General features: G+C 33.3%; 2 protein-coding genes across 4 annotated transcripts in view; one reads left to right on the top strand and one right to left on the bottom strand.

The window, feature by feature from the left end:
* Positions 1–18,364, top strand: part of LOC129799295 (ceramide transfer protein) — a 59,919-nt gene that overhangs the window by 36,240 nt on the left and 5,315 nt on the right. For all 3 annotated transcript variants that reach the window (XM_055843040.1, XM_055843038.1, XM_055843041.1), the window contains one exon: positions 2,232–2,688. In XM_055843040.1, coding sequence (XP_055699015.1) covers positions 2,232–2,688 — 457 coding nt within the window. The remainder of the gene's footprint in view (positions 1–2,231; positions 2,689–18,364) is intronic.
* On the bottom strand, positions 10,278–18,240 carry LOC129799294 (mutS protein homolog 4-like). The gene is made up of 5 exons (XM_055843037.1): positions 18,153–18,240; positions 17,896–18,093; positions 17,362–17,832; positions 15,927–17,297; positions 10,278–12,486 (listed from the first exon to the last, which is right to left on the bottom strand). The coding sequence occupies exons 1-5, from the start codon at positions 18,202–18,204 to the stop codon at positions 10,337–10,339; spliced, it is 4,242 nt and encodes a 1,413-aa protein (XP_055699012.1). The 5' UTR covers positions 18,205–18,240; the 3' UTR covers positions 10,278–10,336.

The following is an 18,364-nucleotide window of genomic DNA, read 5'->3' on the forward strand; positions in this document are numbered from 1 at the left end:
CAAAAAATTAAAAATAAGCAGTAAAAAATAAAAATTGGTCAGAAAAAAAATTAATAATGAGCAGTAAAAAACAAAAAAAGTGATCAGTAAAAAATAAAAAATGTTCAGTAATTATTTGAGCATTGCTATATCAAGATTGTTCCCATGAATTGGAAAAAAAATCGCAAAGGTTAAAATGTAGGATTTTCATGGATGATTCTATTATTTTAAGTGTATATAGAAAATTTTAAGCTCAAAAGTGAGGAATTTTCAAATTACTGCATTTATGAACGAATTTTAATATTTTTTGATATTTCCAAATTTTTTTAAGCAAAAATCTCTGGCCACTAGAAAGTACAATAACTATGCATATTATTTTTCGTTAGAGCGGAAATTATCATTCATTGATATTGTCAGAAAAATATTTTTGGGCTGTTTTTGTCCCTGTCGTTCATAGAAGCAAAACATACACCGAATCAGATTCTATTGGATTTTCAAAGGTAAGACAATTCATTGATTTTGTTTACCGGTTTCATTTTTGTTGATTTTTGATCAGTGAAAAGTATCTCTTCCTCAAAAGGTTATCCGTGGGCTCTTCATCCGGGTGAAATAAAATAGTCCGTGAGACGACTGAACTTCAAAAATTTTGTTGACATATGGTTCATGTTTTGGAGGTTTTTCCAATTTATGTCTATATTGAACCAAATTCCCTACGCTTGTGTAAGAAAACCTGTCAAATATGAACATAAACTTCTCTAGTATTGATGCCATAAGGGTTTTACATAAATTCTAATTTTTTCCCGTGAAAACTTTCACAAATTGTTTAACTCTTTAAGGACGAGACACTTTTTACTGACCGAAAATCAACAATAAAAATAAAATCGACAAAGAAAAACAATAAAACGTCTTACATCTAACCTTGGAAAATCCAACAGCGTCGGATTGGGTAGTTTTCTTACCTCTATTGACGATATAGGGACAAAAATAGCCCAAAAAATTAAGTATTTTTCTGAAAATATCAATGAATGATAAATTTTCACTCTAATGAAAAATATGATGTATGAGTATTGTACTTTCTATTCCTATAAGGTTTTTGTTAAAAAAATTGTTAATAAAAAAATTATAAAAAAAAACATTCATCAATACAGTAATTTGAGAATTCGTCACTTTTGAGCTTAAATATTTATTATATTTGTATTGTATTATTTGTATTATTTGTATTGTATTGTATATAGGAAATATGTAGCTGTAGATTTGAAAAAAAAAATTCCAGATTCCTTCAACCTTCTACATTACAATTACGTACAAAAATTAGAAAGAAATAACTTTAGGTAGTCAGGTAAAATTATTTTCTCTATGAGTCACGCGTTGTCCTTAAAAGGTTAAGAATTGTTTTTTTTGATATTCCAATTGAATTATTGATGTTTCTTGTATATATCCCAATATATAAGAGGACTTTTTTGTGTCTAAACGGCCTCATATCACAAAAAAAAATCTTAAAAGATTTATGAGGATCTAAATTTTATCATAAAATTGTTTTGTTCTTACATAAAAACATTTTTTTCATTCCTGTAAAAAAAAGCCCTTCAAAGCGAAAGCAACTCTACATACTTTTTTTTTGCTGAGAAAAAAAATTTGGTTCATATCATTTTAGGAAAAATAATCAGAAAAATATATTTTCAATCGAAATGGTGCAAAATAATCTTTGTCGATAGAGAATGAAAAGTACCGTATAGATATTGTTTCAGCCTCCCATCTAATCATGGAAAGATGCGGCAGAGAAGCGACACCAATACATATAGCAAACTCACACCGATAGTCAATCCCATTTCTAGCTCCCTAAAATTCTTTTCCCAATTCTGCCACCGAAAGTTCTTATTCCCAATTCTTCCTCGTTAAAATGGGAACGCAGCTTTGGCTTGTGCAAAATGTAAACCCAGTTCATGCTCCGGGCTCCTCAAACGATACACAGTTTTTCCTAAATACTCCTGTTTACCTTTAAAATTCTTTGTATTTTTGTTAATTTTTTTATGTGTAACAACAAAAGACAAATTCATAGACTGAACGATCAAACATTATGGATGAATTCTCTCTACAAATAATAACTTTTGTAACCAAACACTTAAAGAAAATGCTGTGAGCTATTTAGCTAAATTGACAGAATAGCAAATTCATTAAAATATATTTACTCAGAAAGTGTTTGAATGAACCGCTGTTAGACGTTATTGTTTGTTCTTGGGGTATTCTTCCAGGAGGGACCACACTCGACACTGCCCGAGGATGAGTTCTTCGATGCGGTGGAATCGGGGCTGGACAAAATGGAGGAGGACACACAGATGCGTGTCCGGCTCAAGCTTCAGTCACAGCAATCGCAGCTTAGCTGCACGGATTCTCGTCCAGATGAGGAAATTGTGGATGTTGATGGAGAGGAATTTGGCACGGGTGGTGTTGCACATTCGCATCGGCTGTGGCAGGAGATTGATCGGGTGTGTGTTGATCAACTAAGTCATGCGCGTCAGGGAGTCGGTGAAGGTGGCAATGGGTGGCAGTTGTTTGCCGATGAAGGTGAAATGAAGATGTACAGACGCGAGGAGGAAGTCAATGGGATGGTGATTGATCCACTGAAGGCATGCCATGTCGTTCAGGGCGTCACTGCGCGCGAAATGTGCCACTATTTCTTCAGTCCGGAATATCGAATGGATTGGGAGAGTAAGTACCCTTCAGATTCTTTTACTTGGATAATGCATGCTCTGTGATGTGCTTACAAATATTTCTATAGTGCATGAATCACTTTATTGGTGCAGTTTAGAAAATATTCAATGATTTTACGGGTTTCCCGATAAATAATGTAGTAATTTGTAATTTATCAATTTCTTGGGTGAAGTCGTCATAAGATTATCGCATTTTCAATCACGCGCGTGTCATAAAAATATTTAATACCTTCTTGAAAATTAATTAGTAATTGAGGTGATATCTTGTTGCTTCTAAACTATGTAAATATAACGTGTAACAAAATAATCATATATCAAAAGACGTTAATAACATTTTTTTTTTAAAAGGAAAAATGTTTTTCAAAAATTAATCCCAAAAATATTATGACTTTACCAAAAAAAAAATTACTCTTCATATGAAATATTTAATAATTCTCAAATTACAAATTTAGACCATATAAAACAAATTCATTTTTTTGAATATTCCTAAAAAGTCTATTTCGATAAATATTTCATTTAACATATAGAAAAAAATTAGGAGAGTGGTGGGGCAATACACGTAGCTGAACATTTTTTTCAGGAATCATTACATTCGAACTAGGTGACTATTTTCCGTTTATTTCTCACGAGTATTGACTACAGGGAGTTCCGGCTTAAGTGAAAACGGGTTGAAAGAATTTGATATGAATTGCCTACTATTGGGAGCTCATCTATAGAATAATTTTTGAAATACCCCTAAATGTACGCAAATATTTTCACGCGGTAATTTTGAAATACATTTCTTATGAACCGTTGACACTGAAAATAAGACTGAGAAATTGGTGCCAAAAGTATTTTGCATATCGTCAGTTAAATCAGCATTTGTCGTAACTTCCTTTTGACAACTTTTCAGGAGACGAAATTTTCAGTTCAGCTTTATTTTTCTTAAAAATGAGCCCCGAATGCGATACTTTTGAGTCAAAATAATAAAAGTGCCACTAATAAACTGTAAGTTAACTCGAGAAAATCTTTATAAAATTATTTAAAAGCTGCAATATTGAGATATATGTTAGAAAAAACACAGTAATATTTTATCGTAACTTGCATCGTTTATAAAGCCGTAACTTCTAATTTATGGAGATCTTGGAAGTTACGACAATTTTCAAAAACACATTATATCAATTTTAATTACTCTAGTGATAATGAGTGCCCTTATTTCACTAAATTAGTCAATTAAACTGTGGTCCTTGTCACTAAAAGCTATTTTTTTATAAATTTTATTTAATAAATTTTGTGCGCCGCATCGCTTGTTTTGTTTTGAAATAATGACAGATGGGCAGGGATTTTTCCTCACTTTTTTCTCACAAATATCGATTTAAAATGTTTTAATGTTGCATTATTCGCACTGTCTTTGGATATATGGAAGAGTTTGTGAACGTTTTAATGAGAAATATTAAATTTTTGCTGCAAATTACAAGCCACGCAAACGAGCAAAAGAAGTTACGGCAAATGCTGATTAGAGCAAATTTTGTATGAAAATTTGTCGTAACTTCCCCAAAAATGGAAGTTACGACAAATTCTGATAAAATTTTATTAATTAAGGGCACTTACGATAATTTTTGTTTAAAATAATTTTTAATGGGCCTATAAATTTTTCTTTTTCTCAAGTGAGTTTAATAAACAAAATTACGCCGACTCTAAATATGTATATATCCCAAAATCGCAAAAATGAAGTTACGACAAATGCTGATTTAACTGACGATATATCACGGCGTTTCCGTAATTTATTCTAAAGACCTCTCCTGTGATTATGCAACTTTTCTGTGTCACTGGAGTGAATTCGCGAGCAAAATACCTTTGTTTTTTTAAATTTTTTTTTAGGGGAACGACTGATAATTTTGTACATAATAGATACTAGGACCGATGACCTACACAATAAAAAAAAATGTGTAAAATTTTACTACTATAACAGTGCAAAATCGACCATTTTAGTTGTTTAATTTAAAAATGTTTAAAAAATGCACAACATTTTGATAATTTATTGTTACGTGATTAAAAATTACCACTATTATAGTCATAAAAATTTTTCAACAATGTTTTGTGATTTAAAACTGTTGAAAAATTCTAGAAATTACCATTATTATAGTATGATTATAGTTTTTCACATTATTATAGTGTGAAAAAATACACAACTTCATGGTATTCTTTGTCACATGATCAAAAATTAATACTATTATAGTTTGATCATAATTTTTCACACTATTATAGTGTGAAGCCTTGTGTATTTCAACCAAATTTGTTGAATTTTTAAACAAAAGTGGTGTAAAAATTGTTGAATTTCCATTTAAGACATATACTTCAGTCGAGATGCTTTTCATTGGGCAAAAGTCATATAGAACATCAAATATTTATTTGCATAATATGTATATCGTGAAGCTTCGAGCATCAGATGTAATCAGCTCGCATTATGGAGGGGGGGGATCCTGTGTACAAGAAAAAACATTACAAATGTCTAAAAAGGCAAAAAATTAAAATCTTCGGAATGAAATGAAAATTCAACAATTTTTGAGTTTACACACAAAAATTCAACAATTTTCAAAATCCAACAACTCAAAATTCAACAACTTGAAATTCAACAACTTTAAATTAAACAATTTTAAATTAAACACTTTTTCCAAATTTAACACTATAATAGTGTTATTTTTTTTACTGTGTAAGTTTGTGGTGCAATATTTTCTATACTCTAAAAAAATATGTCTTTTTAAACGAACAAATGGATTTTGTTGAAATTTTGTCAAAAGGATGTTAATTACCAGTTTGACAAAACTTTTTCTTGCATTTTATATGGAAAAACACCCTTTTGACAAACTTTTAACAAGATCCATTTGGCCGCGGATTTGACAAAACTTTTCTATATTCTGTATGGAAGAACATCCTATTTACAAACTTGTCTTGTTAATTTGACGAAACATTTTTTTTTTGAAAATTGAAGGTTTTGTTACTTTCTGTTTATGAGAGTTGTTTGAAATCTCGAAAACTAGTGTATCATATTCGTTTTATTTCTAAAATTATTCTTAATATGTTTAAAAATGAATTAAAATATAGAATTATTTTGACTGCAATTTTGGACACTTCTTGGAATTTTCGACAGTGCTTGTAATTTTGTGCAGTTTATATTTCGTAATAGGTGTCCCATTCTCATCAATTTCAAGAACCTAACTTACCAAGTCCTGTTTATGAAAAAGAACTGTAGGATGTGCCAAAGAGTTCGGATTCCGAAAACTTTCCATATAATTTATTAAAGAAAGTTGACTTCGACACTTCAAATAAGCGTCTCGTATTCTCTTGCCCTTCCGGCATTTTTCTAAGACTTTTTTGTTTGCATCTCTTTCGTAGAGGTGACACTTTTTTGTTTCTTTAGACATCATGCCACCTATATAGTCATCAAAAAGATTAAAAATTTAGAGAAACCAAACAATTGTTCAGAATAAACTTCATTGGTGAATCTCTGATAAAATTATTTATTTTTCACACATAAAATGTAATTTACAAGGCAAATTTCATTCCAGGTCTAATAAACAAATGACTATTAATATTAATTAATGCAATATTAATAGGATTTTGAGAGACAAAACAACGGTCCAAAATAAACTTCATCGGTTAATCTCTGACAAAATTATTTATTTTTCACACAAAAAAACGTAATTTACACAGCAAATATCACCACAGGTCTAATGAACACATTACTATTAACATAAATAAACACAATATTTAATGAATATTTAATATAATAATCACTTAAAAAATCGAAGAGTAGTTATTGGTGCTTGAAAGAATTGCTCACACTTAAGTGTCAATAAAGCATTTGAATTTTAATTTATGTTCAAAATCGAACGAATTAAGTAACAATTATCTCTTAAAAAGAATAAATATTTAAATAAAATACACAATTCATTAAATATTCGTAGAAAATTCCGTAATTTGGATCAATTGATTTGTCCAATTTTACCTTCAAAGTGTCCAAAATTGGAGGCAGCCAAAATCCTAAAAGTCAAAATCGCGAACGCCAAAATCCCGAAAGTTAAAATCCCGATTGTTCAAATCCCGATTGTTTTTTTTTTTAATATAAAGCTCTAAAGCCCAGCTGCAACATACCTGATCGATGTCATATGGGCAGAGCCTCGGTCATTTAGTAATTTAGAATACCGTCGTTGCGGGTGACTTTGCACGTTTTTTCGTTATTTTTCAACTTTACCCTCTAAAAGTGGATAGTTAAAGTGAAACGAGGGGGGTTAATGGATAAAATTATTTGTATTCAGTTGTTAACGAATTGATTTTGTACCAGTTCATTAATTTTATAAATTCTACTATGTTAAACAAATCAAGAAAAAAAGGCTTGCACTTGGGATAAGGTGCGGGTGACTTTGCACTTTTTAATAAATACTAAAAAATCAACAATTTCTGATAATAATAAACAACAATGAAGATCTTCACATCTAAGGGTAAAATGTACGAGATCTACAAGATGACATGGTCGCCATCTTGATTTGACGTTTTTATCCGCCATTTTGAATAACTCTCAAAAGTTAAAACTTGTCCTATTAGGCTGAAATTTTAGTATGTTATAGCTCATGTAAATACCTTTTCGAAATGTATCTTTGTTCCGACTTAGCAATTACCTTAAAACAGAGGCTCAAAGTTTAAAATTTTGGAATATTCATATTTTGGCGATCTTTATTTTCTAATCCTGAATTTTGAAACCTAAACGAAATGCCTCTTTAACCATTAAAAATGGTTGAGTCTTATTTTACATATTTATTTACTCTTACGCAATTAAAAAAATAAACGAAATGTGCATTTATTTATTTTTATTTTTTCATCTTTGCAAAAACAGTTTTTCAGATCCTCAAATATTATGCTGTTATAAACAAAGACATTACTTTTCTTTTTGTTTGTTTGTTAGATCTCATCGCCTAACGATAGTGCTGTCTTTTTTTTGTGATGGTTTCGATAAAAGAAGCTCCCTGTAGTTCTGTATTCATGAAAATGTCAAAATTTTGAACTTGGAGCCCCAGTATCTAGACAATCGCTTGACCTAGGTCGGATTTAATATATGATCTGAAAAGGCCTTGATATCATCTTAAACATACTAAAATTTCAACTCAATCGGATGAGATTTTTGTTTTGACAGTTATTCCAAATGGCGGACAGAAACGTCAAATCAAGATGGCGATCATACCATTTTTTAGATCTCGATCATTTTATCTTACATTCCCAAAAAAATTGGATAATTTCTAGCCAAATACTTTTATAATAAAGCTTTAGAAAAACCATTATATCACAGTAAAAACGAAATGAAATTGGCAGGTTGAATTCCATTAGTTGAATTGAACTAGTTGAAATTTCGAATTACAAACCACTAAAAAAAATCAACTTTCAATTGAAAAGGAATAATTTAGATTGCAAAACTAGTAAAATTAAACTCTCGGTAATGGCCTACGTACAATAGTAATAATTACTATAATAGTAATAAAATGAAGCAACAAAATGGCTTAAGCTTCATTCAACTGACTGATTGAAAATTGCCACGATTATCGCGTGTAATAGAATCAATTCGATTTTCGTAGTAATTTTTCAATCGATTATCGCAGCAAAAAGTTGAACTTTGAACTAATTTCGGATGAACTCATTCTTCTTCTTTTTATATTTTGTGTAATTTCAGTGCAATTGTTGAAGGTAAATTCAACTTAGTTTGCTTTTCAACTACGAAAATTCAACTTGTTTGCTTTTCAACTTTGCTTACTACGATAATCGTTGCAAATTTACTAGAATTATCAATGCTCTCCCATTACACGCGATAATCGTAGTAATTATTTTTTATTGTGTGCAATTTTGTAACATAAATCATGCGTTCTTAGGAAGATAATAGTGAAAAAAGTAATTTAATAAAAATAATGAACAAAATCGAAGTGGATTATTTTAGCCAGATAAATTTAGAAAGGATTTGGGCAATTTACTACTCTGAAATCGATTTTGGAATTACACCTTCAGATAACTTTTTCACGGAGCCGTTTTTTTACAAAATAGGGTAAAGTGGTACAAGTTGGACAGTGGTACAAGTTGGACAATAATGGTACAATTTGGACAGGGCTTTTCGTCTTGATAAATTTAGTACTTCATTTTTATTTGTAGATTTTTAATGCTTTAGTTTTATAATTTGGTTTCTTGTGCTTAAAAACAAATTTTGTACTGTATTTATCAAGAAAAAAGCCATGTCCAACTTGTACCGGCGAATTGTCCAACATGTAACACTAATTCCAAATTATACACTTTACCCTACCTATATTAGCATTTCATTGAGTATTACTGAAACTACAAGAATCCTTTTGGGGATCATTGTACCTTACTTGGTACATAACATATCCCTATGTACTTTAACAGGGTAGACCGGATCGGCGAAGACTATCAATAAGTGCTAGAATTAATGAAAGTCTCACGAACAGCAGAGTTCAAAGTCACCCGCAACTACGGTAAAAAATTAGGGTTTTTTTTAAATGGCGGAAGGAAGGGGGGTGTTTTAGTTTGGGAGTCATTGAGCTTCAAAGAGCGGCCAGATAGACAGACGGACGGAATTTTTTTTAGCCAACCATATCGCTCCTTGGAAATTACAAGGGGCCAACTAACTTTTTGGCGATTTTGAGGTTTTAATGCACTCAGACAGAGAATTTAATAAAATTTCAGATGATATGAGTCAATAAATTTCGTTATTAGAAAAATTTTTCAAAATTTTACTCTTTATGATTGCTTGCGCGGTTTTATTTGAAGTCAATGGGCACAAAATAGATTTATCGTTCAAATTTTTGTGAAACAAGGGACTAACTCAAGCAAGTTGATCCCTTGTCATTCTAATTCCATGAAAATTTGCACATTATTTAGAATGACAAAGACCTAACTCATAAAAAAACATATTTTGAAAGGTAAAAATATGTATGTTTCGATGTTTATAATAATGCTCATACAAACAGAAAAGAAATAAATTGTTTTTCTTAACATACTTAATTGAGATAATTATTTATACAAAGTTGAATCTTTCATGCTGTCTCCTGAAAAATGGCTCAGATTGAGTTGGCCCCTTAAAATTTCCAAGGAGCGATATATTCGTGATCAGGAAGAGGCTAAACATATTTTGGCAAAGATGATCAAAATCTCACCTAATATGCAATAATTGAAGCAGCCCCTTCGTTAAACTGCCTCACATTTCGCTATATATAATATTTGCGGTTTAAAACAGCAATAAGAACCCTAGATTCTGGCAAAAATAAGAGCAATGTAGCGGGAGGTGGGGCTACTTTGTGCAATGGGGCTATATTGAAATGTTTTTTCGCTTATTTCTAAATAAAACTAGTCTTTTCAATTATTTTTTTTAGAGTCACAATTGTTTTGTCTTCCAAATTACATCATGATAAAAACCGGTTTCCATTAGAAATATGCGAAAACATCGTATAACAATGCAGCCCCACTGCTCAAGTAGCCCCATCTCCATCTAGCTGTAATTTTTAAAACGCCATGAAAAATACTGCAACACCAAAAAAAAACAATTTTACAATATTTCTAAATTGATTTATTAGTTTTATAAAACGATAAATGGTTATGCAATCTGTGGCATTTTACAGTTTTGAACTCTGACAATTTCGTAATTTTGCCAAATCGAGAACAAGGCGATCTTTCTTTTCTGTTTCATCGTCAAATTCAACACTTTCTGGTGTTTGGGTATCCTGTAGAGTTCCAATGTCTGGAATCCAGGGAATTTTTCCACTGGACACAGATATTTGTGATTCACTGGTTCGGTCACTAAAATCCTGGCAGCTTTCTTTCTCAACAGATGGTTGAGGTTTTTTGGGAAATGCTGCTGCTGCTAATTGTTGTTGCTTCAAGAAACGCTCAAAGGTTGGCAAAGGAATTTGCGTTACGAGTGGTTTCTTTGCTGTTTTGACAATTTTTGACTGAAAGGGCTTCAGTGGGCAGGATTGTTTCATTCTCTGGATGACACTCTCGCGGTATTTCTCCATGAAACTTTTTGGTGATGAAGTTTTGTCAGAAGAACTTGCTGAAGGTTCTGGTTTCTTGCTGGAAGAGCCTGATGAAGATTCAGTAGATGTTCCGTTTGAAGTTTTCTTTGGTTGATCTTGGGCTATGAAATTTGTGCTTTTGCTACTTGATTCAGCAGCCGTGGGGTCATTTTTCTTGATTTTGGCATCGACAGTTTTCACCGCTGTACCAGGTCTTTTCATGAAATTGCTTTCCCAAGGATCACAGTGAATTTTGTCCTGTGGTTTCTTGAAGAAACCTTGAAGAAATTCACTATCTTCATTTGAAGTATTTTTCTGTGTTGAAGATTTTTCTACTTTCAACAAATCATTGGGTGATTCTGAGTCATTTAATGTGTCAAATCCATTTAATTCTTCACTATTTTGATCATTGAATGCATTTTCCTGGGTTGATACAATGTCAGATGATAGAATTTTATCATATTCAGTCTGGATTTCTTCTTCATCTTCACTCAAGAGATTGACAATTGGATTGAAATCTTCAACATAGTTTTCACGGGATGGGCCAGGTGTGTTCTGGAAAAAGTCATCAGGAGATTCCTTTTTCTGACTGAAGTTGAAAAAATTAAATTCCTCAGTTTGAATTGGTTTAGTCGGTTTAGCTGGCTTAGCAGTAAGAATTTCGATTGATTGGGAAGATACCAAGGCAACTTGATTTGAAGGAAGAATTTCCCACGATCGTTCCTTTGATTTAGGCCTGAATGGTGTTGTCAGATTGAAATTGATGGAAGGAGGGGTTTTTCTTTTTGTTGGTTTTTCAACTTTTTCCTCCGGAGATTCCTTCTCAATCGAAACGGCAGGAATGATTCTTGACGGAGGAGTTACTGATGTCGAAGTGTTTCTTTGTCTTTCACTGTTTACAGTGTAGGTTTGTCCACGATTTTCTGTTGGTGTATTAAGAATAGTTCGAAATTCTGTTACAATGCTATTTCGATCTTGATCAATAATTAAATCTTCTCGGATTGCCTCGAGATTGAGGGAAACTGTGGTTTTTCTGGGAATATTCTGCACACGTTTCACCGAAAAGGAGTTATTGAGAACGCGAGAAGGTGACTTTGTTCGTATATCCATCAGGAATTGTGGATCAGCTGATTCAATGATTTTCCTAATAACCCTGTCAACTTCCTTCTTCATGGCATCCTGTGATGTTTCTTTGGGAATTTCCCTGAGGATATTTGCAAGATTTGCATATAAATCATACAATTTCTTCTCATTGTCAAATGAACCTTTCTTCCGGGACATTTTCCATCTTTCACTGAGTTGACCAAGGTAGTCAACTGGCTGAATTTCCGCATTTTCACTGACGCTTTCCAATTTTTTGAAAACTACCTCTGCTCTTGGAACGATATTCTTTGTGAATTGAACGTGCCTGGCCAAAGCTAATCCGTAAGCTTTCAGTGGCGTTACTCCCACTTTGACTTTGTGGGTGTACTTAAGGGTGATGTGCCCCTCAGCATGGGGAATTTCCTCAGCATCAAGGTACACATTGATCATGTTAAAGTGATAATCAGGAAGCTTTGTCAGTTCTTTGAAATGTGTCGTGAGAAAGACGAATGGTGAAGTGAAGTTTTTCAATTTCTTCATATCTTTTGACACTGTCTGATCTGCATTGATATCAGATTCAGTTTCTTTTTCAAAGTATTTACCGTCATTTGAATAACCCTTGAGATCTGCCAGTTCTTCACACATTCCCCATGACCAGATTTTTCCTGAAAAAAAAATCAGGGCGATCTACCAATTTTATGGAACTACGACACTTAAAATTTTAAGTCAGGGTTAATAATTAAGGGACCCTGGGGCAAAAAGTAACGAACAGAAATTTTAAACACTTCATATTTTCTAAGATAAAAGATACAGAGACCTGAAATTTTTGCCATAGATAGCCATCAATAATCTCCTTAAAGGTTCAAATATTTTGTCCTAGGATGTTTTCCTATAGTATTTTGGATTTCGAGTTAAAAGTTTAGGAAGAGTGTTAAGGATACTTTTAGAGGAATCTAGAGAAAGATGTAGTATGGGTCGGGGATCCTACGAATTTTCAATTATGCTAACAGGCAAAATTCAAAAACTTAACGTACAAGTATATTAGTCAAGTACTACAATTGGTACACTTCCGGTTAAACTTATTAAACGTGATGTGAAACATTGAAATCCGAGTATTCTTTAAGTATACTACTGTCGAAGTTACGGGTACTCTTGCTTTTTTCTTTCTCGGTAGACGGTTTATACTTGGTTATCAAGAGTTCAAAACACAGTTCCACAATCGAGACGCCCTTCTTGAACTTAGCATACAAAAATAATCTTCAAACGTTATCGAAATTCTAAAGTCTAGTATTTTTTTTTTTGAAGATCTGCCAACTTGCAAGTTTTGACGAATTTTTAAAGTTTTCGATATGCTCCAAATTTATTGAATTCTGCTTCTTGATTTAATAAAGCTGGCTTTATATTTCCAATCGATTTTTGAAAACAAATAAAAAAAAAACACTAGAGAATGATTTTCCAAGGATTACCGAAGATTCATGAATTTCGTCGCGAAAAGTAGATAGAGAATATTGGATCGGTGAAATCGGAAGAAGTGCGTTAAGCCATGGAATGTTACAGTAGAGTCTCGCTATAGTCCATATTTAGTTTCAAATTTGACACTTGGGTCGCACTATAGTCCATGTAATTTTTTAAAATTATCAACGATTTTTAGTATTGAAATTGCTCGACGGCTTCCACTTTCTTTGCGATTGTGGTACTTGTCTTTGCTCTCTTCATTATGGATCACAATTATCACAACTACTTAATAAAGTTTGCCAAAAATATTAAAATAATTATGAATTTCGCATACTAAGAAACATAACCTAACTTAAAATCAGTGTTTTGAAATCAACGGTCGATAAATTGTGGACTATAGAGCGATGGCTTATAGCGAGACTCTACTGTATTGCGCCCTTATTAAACGGTAACCATCTAAGATAGATACATAGACATAGATTGGTCGAATGTACGAGTCTCTCGACAGGACAACCGAATATTCGAAAGCAATTTTACAATCGTATGATCTTTCAATCTGGGATAGACAGGTGGAAAAGCGTACAAATACCGAGAGTGTGATTTTCCTCGTCAGATCCGTAAGATTCTGCCAACATTTCTTACCCAAATTTAAAATTAATAAAAGATGAAAAAACGAAAAAAAACACTAACCTTTTAAAGATGATTGGGTCACCTGGGTCACCGGTGATTCAAAAACAAAATTTTTCCTGCGGTCATCAATTAGGGGAAAGGCTCATAATTTTGTCCAGTCTCTTATTTTGGACACTTTGAGGATAAAATTGGACACTAAAAATAAATTGATTAAAATTATGGATTTTTATTCCAATATTTGATGAATAGTGAATTTTATCTAAATATTTGTTCTTTTTGGAAGATTTTAGTACTAAATACGTTAAATTTTGAATATGATTTAAGTTGAAATTGCTTTGTTGAAAATTCAGTGTGAGCAATTGCTTACGAGAAATATGACAGAACTTCGTGTTTACTTCAGTCTTATTTAGCTATGGTGAAGTACTAACAATGTTTCTTCGCTTTTTTTGAGTGATATTATTGAATATTCATTGACTTAATTGTGATTTGTACATTTGACCTGAAGTGAGATTTGCCCTGTGAATTAGATTTTTCGTGTGAAAAATAGGAAATTTTCTAAGAGCTTTACCAGTGAGGTGATACTCCTTATTTTGGACAGGTGTTTTTCTCACGAAATTTCGTGAAGTTTTAGCTTTTGTGATGACTAGGTTGGACAAATGCCTGAAGAAACAAAGGGGCATCATCTCTACGAAAGAGATGTAGCTAGAAAAGCCTTGAAAGGCTCCCGGAAAAGCCAGGGAATGAACGAATCCGCACGTACTTGGAGTACCGAAGTCAACTCACTTTAATGAATGATATGGAAAGTTTCCGGGCTTCTTGTGACATTCTACGGTTCCCTTACATAAACAGGAAGAGAACTTGGTGAGATAGGCTTTTGAAATGGAGAACAATTGGTATCCTATTAAGGCGAATTAGCTGTCCAAATTAACAACCAAGTTGTCCAAAATAAGAGCCAAATTCACCTCTACATATCATTTCATTTTTAAACGTATTAAAACTAATTTTAGTAAAAATATGACGATAAATAGCTTGCCAAGTTTCTAAACAACCCTTCTGAAAAGAGAGTAACAAAAAAAATCAATTAGTATTGAAAATATCGCACTTAAAACTTGGAACATCGATGCTTATAAGCAGACTGGGCAAAATTATGAGCCTTTACCCTATGTTTTGTTCTAAAAAATTGGAAAACATTATTTTGCTAACCTCCAATTTTTGACCCTTTCGTCTTTAGAGTAAAATTCATAAACTTTTAGTCATGTTGGCATATTAAACGTTAGATTTATTTAAATGGGAGATTCATTAGAAAATGGAAAAATCACGAAAATGCAAATTTTAAGGGAAAATTTTTTCAAAAATTCTTTAAGAAATTTATTTTCATTGTAAGCCCTTGCTATGTTCCAAATAATTGCAGAGGATGATGCGTCGTTTTGGCTTAAAATAATTAAAACCGATTAATTAATACCGGAGATACAAATTTTTAAATTTTGGATTTAAGATCCTTAAAAATGATCCCCTAATAAGTCTTGACAGTCTTGCCTATCTCTGCAGAAAGGGTAATTTTTTTGCACAGTGTTTTTAGTGAAATGAAATGGATCATTTGCCGTGGAGATTTTTGAAATACAGTAAACACTCTCAAATTCGGGTATTTGAGAGCGAAAAGTAAGCTGAATTAGAGATAAATTCAGGCATCAAATTCTTTGCAATGCAACGATTTTTTGTTTATCTGCATCTTCATATTAAGTTTATATGCTCATATTAACTGTAAATTTAATGAAAGCCCCTTAATAATGCAAAATAAAAACATCACAACTGAGATAAAGCATGGCAAATCTGAGCATTATTTGCTTCATTCGATAATCTATAATTGAACCTGAAAAATGTCAATAAACATTTTTCAAATTTAACTGCTGCCCGAATTAAAAAGTAGCCAGATCTTAAAGAGCCGAATTAGCGGGAGTCTACTGTAAGGCTCAGGTTTGAAAATTGTGTTGTAGGAAATCTGTTAAATAATCTCACTTACCTTCATAAGGATTTGTCGTTCGGCCTAGTTCGTCAATGATTACCAGGCTGTTTGGTGTGATGTTTCTCAAAATGTACTCGGTCTGTCTTATTTCGTGTTCAAAATTGGACAGTCCCCTTTGAATGGTGTCATCAAAGCCTATTCTCGAGAAGAGTTTGTCACAAATTCGAAAAGTGGCTTCAGTGGCTGGGACAAAGGCACCAATCTGGGCCATAATTTGCAGAAGAGCCACCATTTTGATATAGACCGTTTTTCCGCCCATATTTGGTCCGGTGATCATGAAAAAGTTGTAGTCTGAGGTGGCAATGACGTTATTGGGCACGGGAATAGTTTGATTGACGCCAAATTCCAAAAATGGATGAATGCCATCGACAATTTTGAGATCAGTGCCAAATGATGGACAGACAGAACCGTCGATACTCCCGAGGAGTGCAAAATTCTGGATCAGATCAATTTCTACAATGACTCCTGTTAGCATGTAGAAGCATTCAATGTCTGTACGAATGTTTGTCAGCATTGTATTGATCACTTGATTGCTTATGAGGACAATTTCATTGACAACTCCACGGATTCTCAAATCTAGATTGATAATTTCTTCATTGCGAAGGAGCATCTTTCCAGCACGTCGAGAGAGAATTTCAAATTCAGCTGGGATTTGAGGTGGTTCTTTCTTTGGATCAAAGATCAGGATGACATGGTAACCTTTGGCACAATTATGGGCCAATTGCAAGGATATCTCATAGCGTCGACTGATTGTGGTTATGAGTTTCTTCAAATCCTCAATGAGGCAGAAGTAGAGTTTGCGGGATATGTCCAGAAAGACATTGCATCCCTCTTTGACAGCATGAATTCGCTGGAAAAATTGCTTCTGACCACGTTCATACTGAACATCATCGACAATGCATTTGTTAATCTGCTCCAGGATATTCTGGTAGCGAGAATCCTCCAATCCCTGTCGCATAGTCTCAAAAGTTTTATGTGTAAAATTTGACAGAATGTCAAAGAGCTGAGGAATGGCCTGAAGGCAGGATTTAAATGTGATCACATGGCTGATCATAAGCTCAGCTGCCCGAATAATATCATTTTGGGGTACAATGAGGCAGAGTTTCTGCATTTTGCTCACGCTCTTGAATTTTTTGAGAATTTGCCGAAGGGTCTCTAGCAATGGTTGATGCTCAATGAGTTCTTGAACAGCTTCCTGAAATTCCCGGATTTGCTTGACATCACAGAGGGGTGCTAAAATTCTGGCTCTGAGGGACCTTTTGCCAACATTTGTTAGGCATTTATCCAGGAATTGAAAGAGGCAGCTATTTTTATTCTTTCTTGGCATTAGAGAAGATACCAATTCCAATCTTTTGGATGTTTCCACATCTAATCCAAAGGAGTCTTTAAGTTCTCAGGGGAAAAAAGGCATTGTAAAATATTTTAAACTTACCAATCATCATAGATCCGTACTTTGCTTCGTAGACAATTTGAAGGCTTGTCGGTGCAAAAGTGACACAGATGACTGTCGTGAGGTATCTAAAGAGTCCTCCAGCAGCTGCTAAGGCATAATATTTTCCCTCAAGGGCCAATTTAACGCTGGCACAATGGGAAGAGCAGAGATCATTGATAATTTCCATGGCTTCAACATCATTGAAGAATTTCCTCAGAGCTGGTTTGATTTTGACACTTGGAAAGGCTTTTACGATGATCTTCATGAGTGTAGAATCTTTGATTAACTGATCATTGACAAAAACAGTATTTGGTACAATGATCTCTGCTGGATCCAACATGTGGATCTTTATCACTGTTCCAGTGTACCACATGTCATCGCTGAATTGAGAGAGAATCAGTGTTGGTGCATTGATGTCCATTGCTGCCATTCCCACCTCTCCCGTGGCATTATTTCTGCCCTCAGTGATTACTGGATGAAGAGATTTTATGTTACAGACTTCAGTAAAACGATCAATTTCTCTTAATGTCTTACCCAAAACGACAAAAGGATCATTTGACCCGCTATATTGTCCAGGTGTATGACCAGTTCCTGTGGTCTTGGCTCCTTTTTCAGCTGATTTCTTCACTTCCGGAAGCACTTTTGGGATTCCTGTAGTTGATTCCCGGAAAAACTTTTCGACCATTCCTTTGCTGGATTCACTGTCGTTTTCAGTGGCATTTTTCACATTTTCTATATAAGGAATTATTTATTTTTTATAGTTATTTGATAGGGTACAAGTTTCTACTCACTTCTGTAGATGTTTTTGGGGTGATTGATCACTTTTTGCTGGCAAAAATTCATTTTTCAATTGAATACAAAAAAAAATCTACCAGAAACAAAAACATGTGTTTCTCATCACAACGCCATCTGTACAAGAGGTACAAGAGCATTGCAATCTGCAATTTTTAAAAACAAACGGTCGCAAACATGAGGAGGATGGTCAAATTTCAGGAAAGAAAAA

This window comes from Phlebotomus papatasi, chromosome 1 (genome assembly GCF_024763615.1).
Source record: "Phlebotomus papatasi isolate M1 chromosome 1, Ppap_2.1, whole genome shotgun sequence".
In the NCBI taxonomy this organism is placed as follows: Eukaryota; Metazoa; Arthropoda; class Insecta; order Diptera; family Psychodidae; genus Phlebotomus; species Phlebotomus papatasi.

What these genes read in the sequence shown, in the direction of transcription:
- LOC129799294 (XM_055843037.1), bottom strand. Translation starts at nt 18,204, where the DNA reads ATGAATTTTTGCCAGCAAAAAGTGATCAATCACCCCAAAAACATCTAC. An exon ending in CCCCAAAAACATCTACAGAA is followed by an intron (nt 18,094 to 18,152) that starts GTGAGTAGAAAC and finishes TTCCTTATATAG; the next exon opens with AAAATGTGAAAAATGCCACT. An exon ending in GTACGGATCTATGATGATTG is followed by an intron (nt 17,298 to 17,361) that starts GTAAGTTTAAAA and finishes CCTTTGGATTAG; the next exon opens with ATGTGGAAACATCCAAAAGA.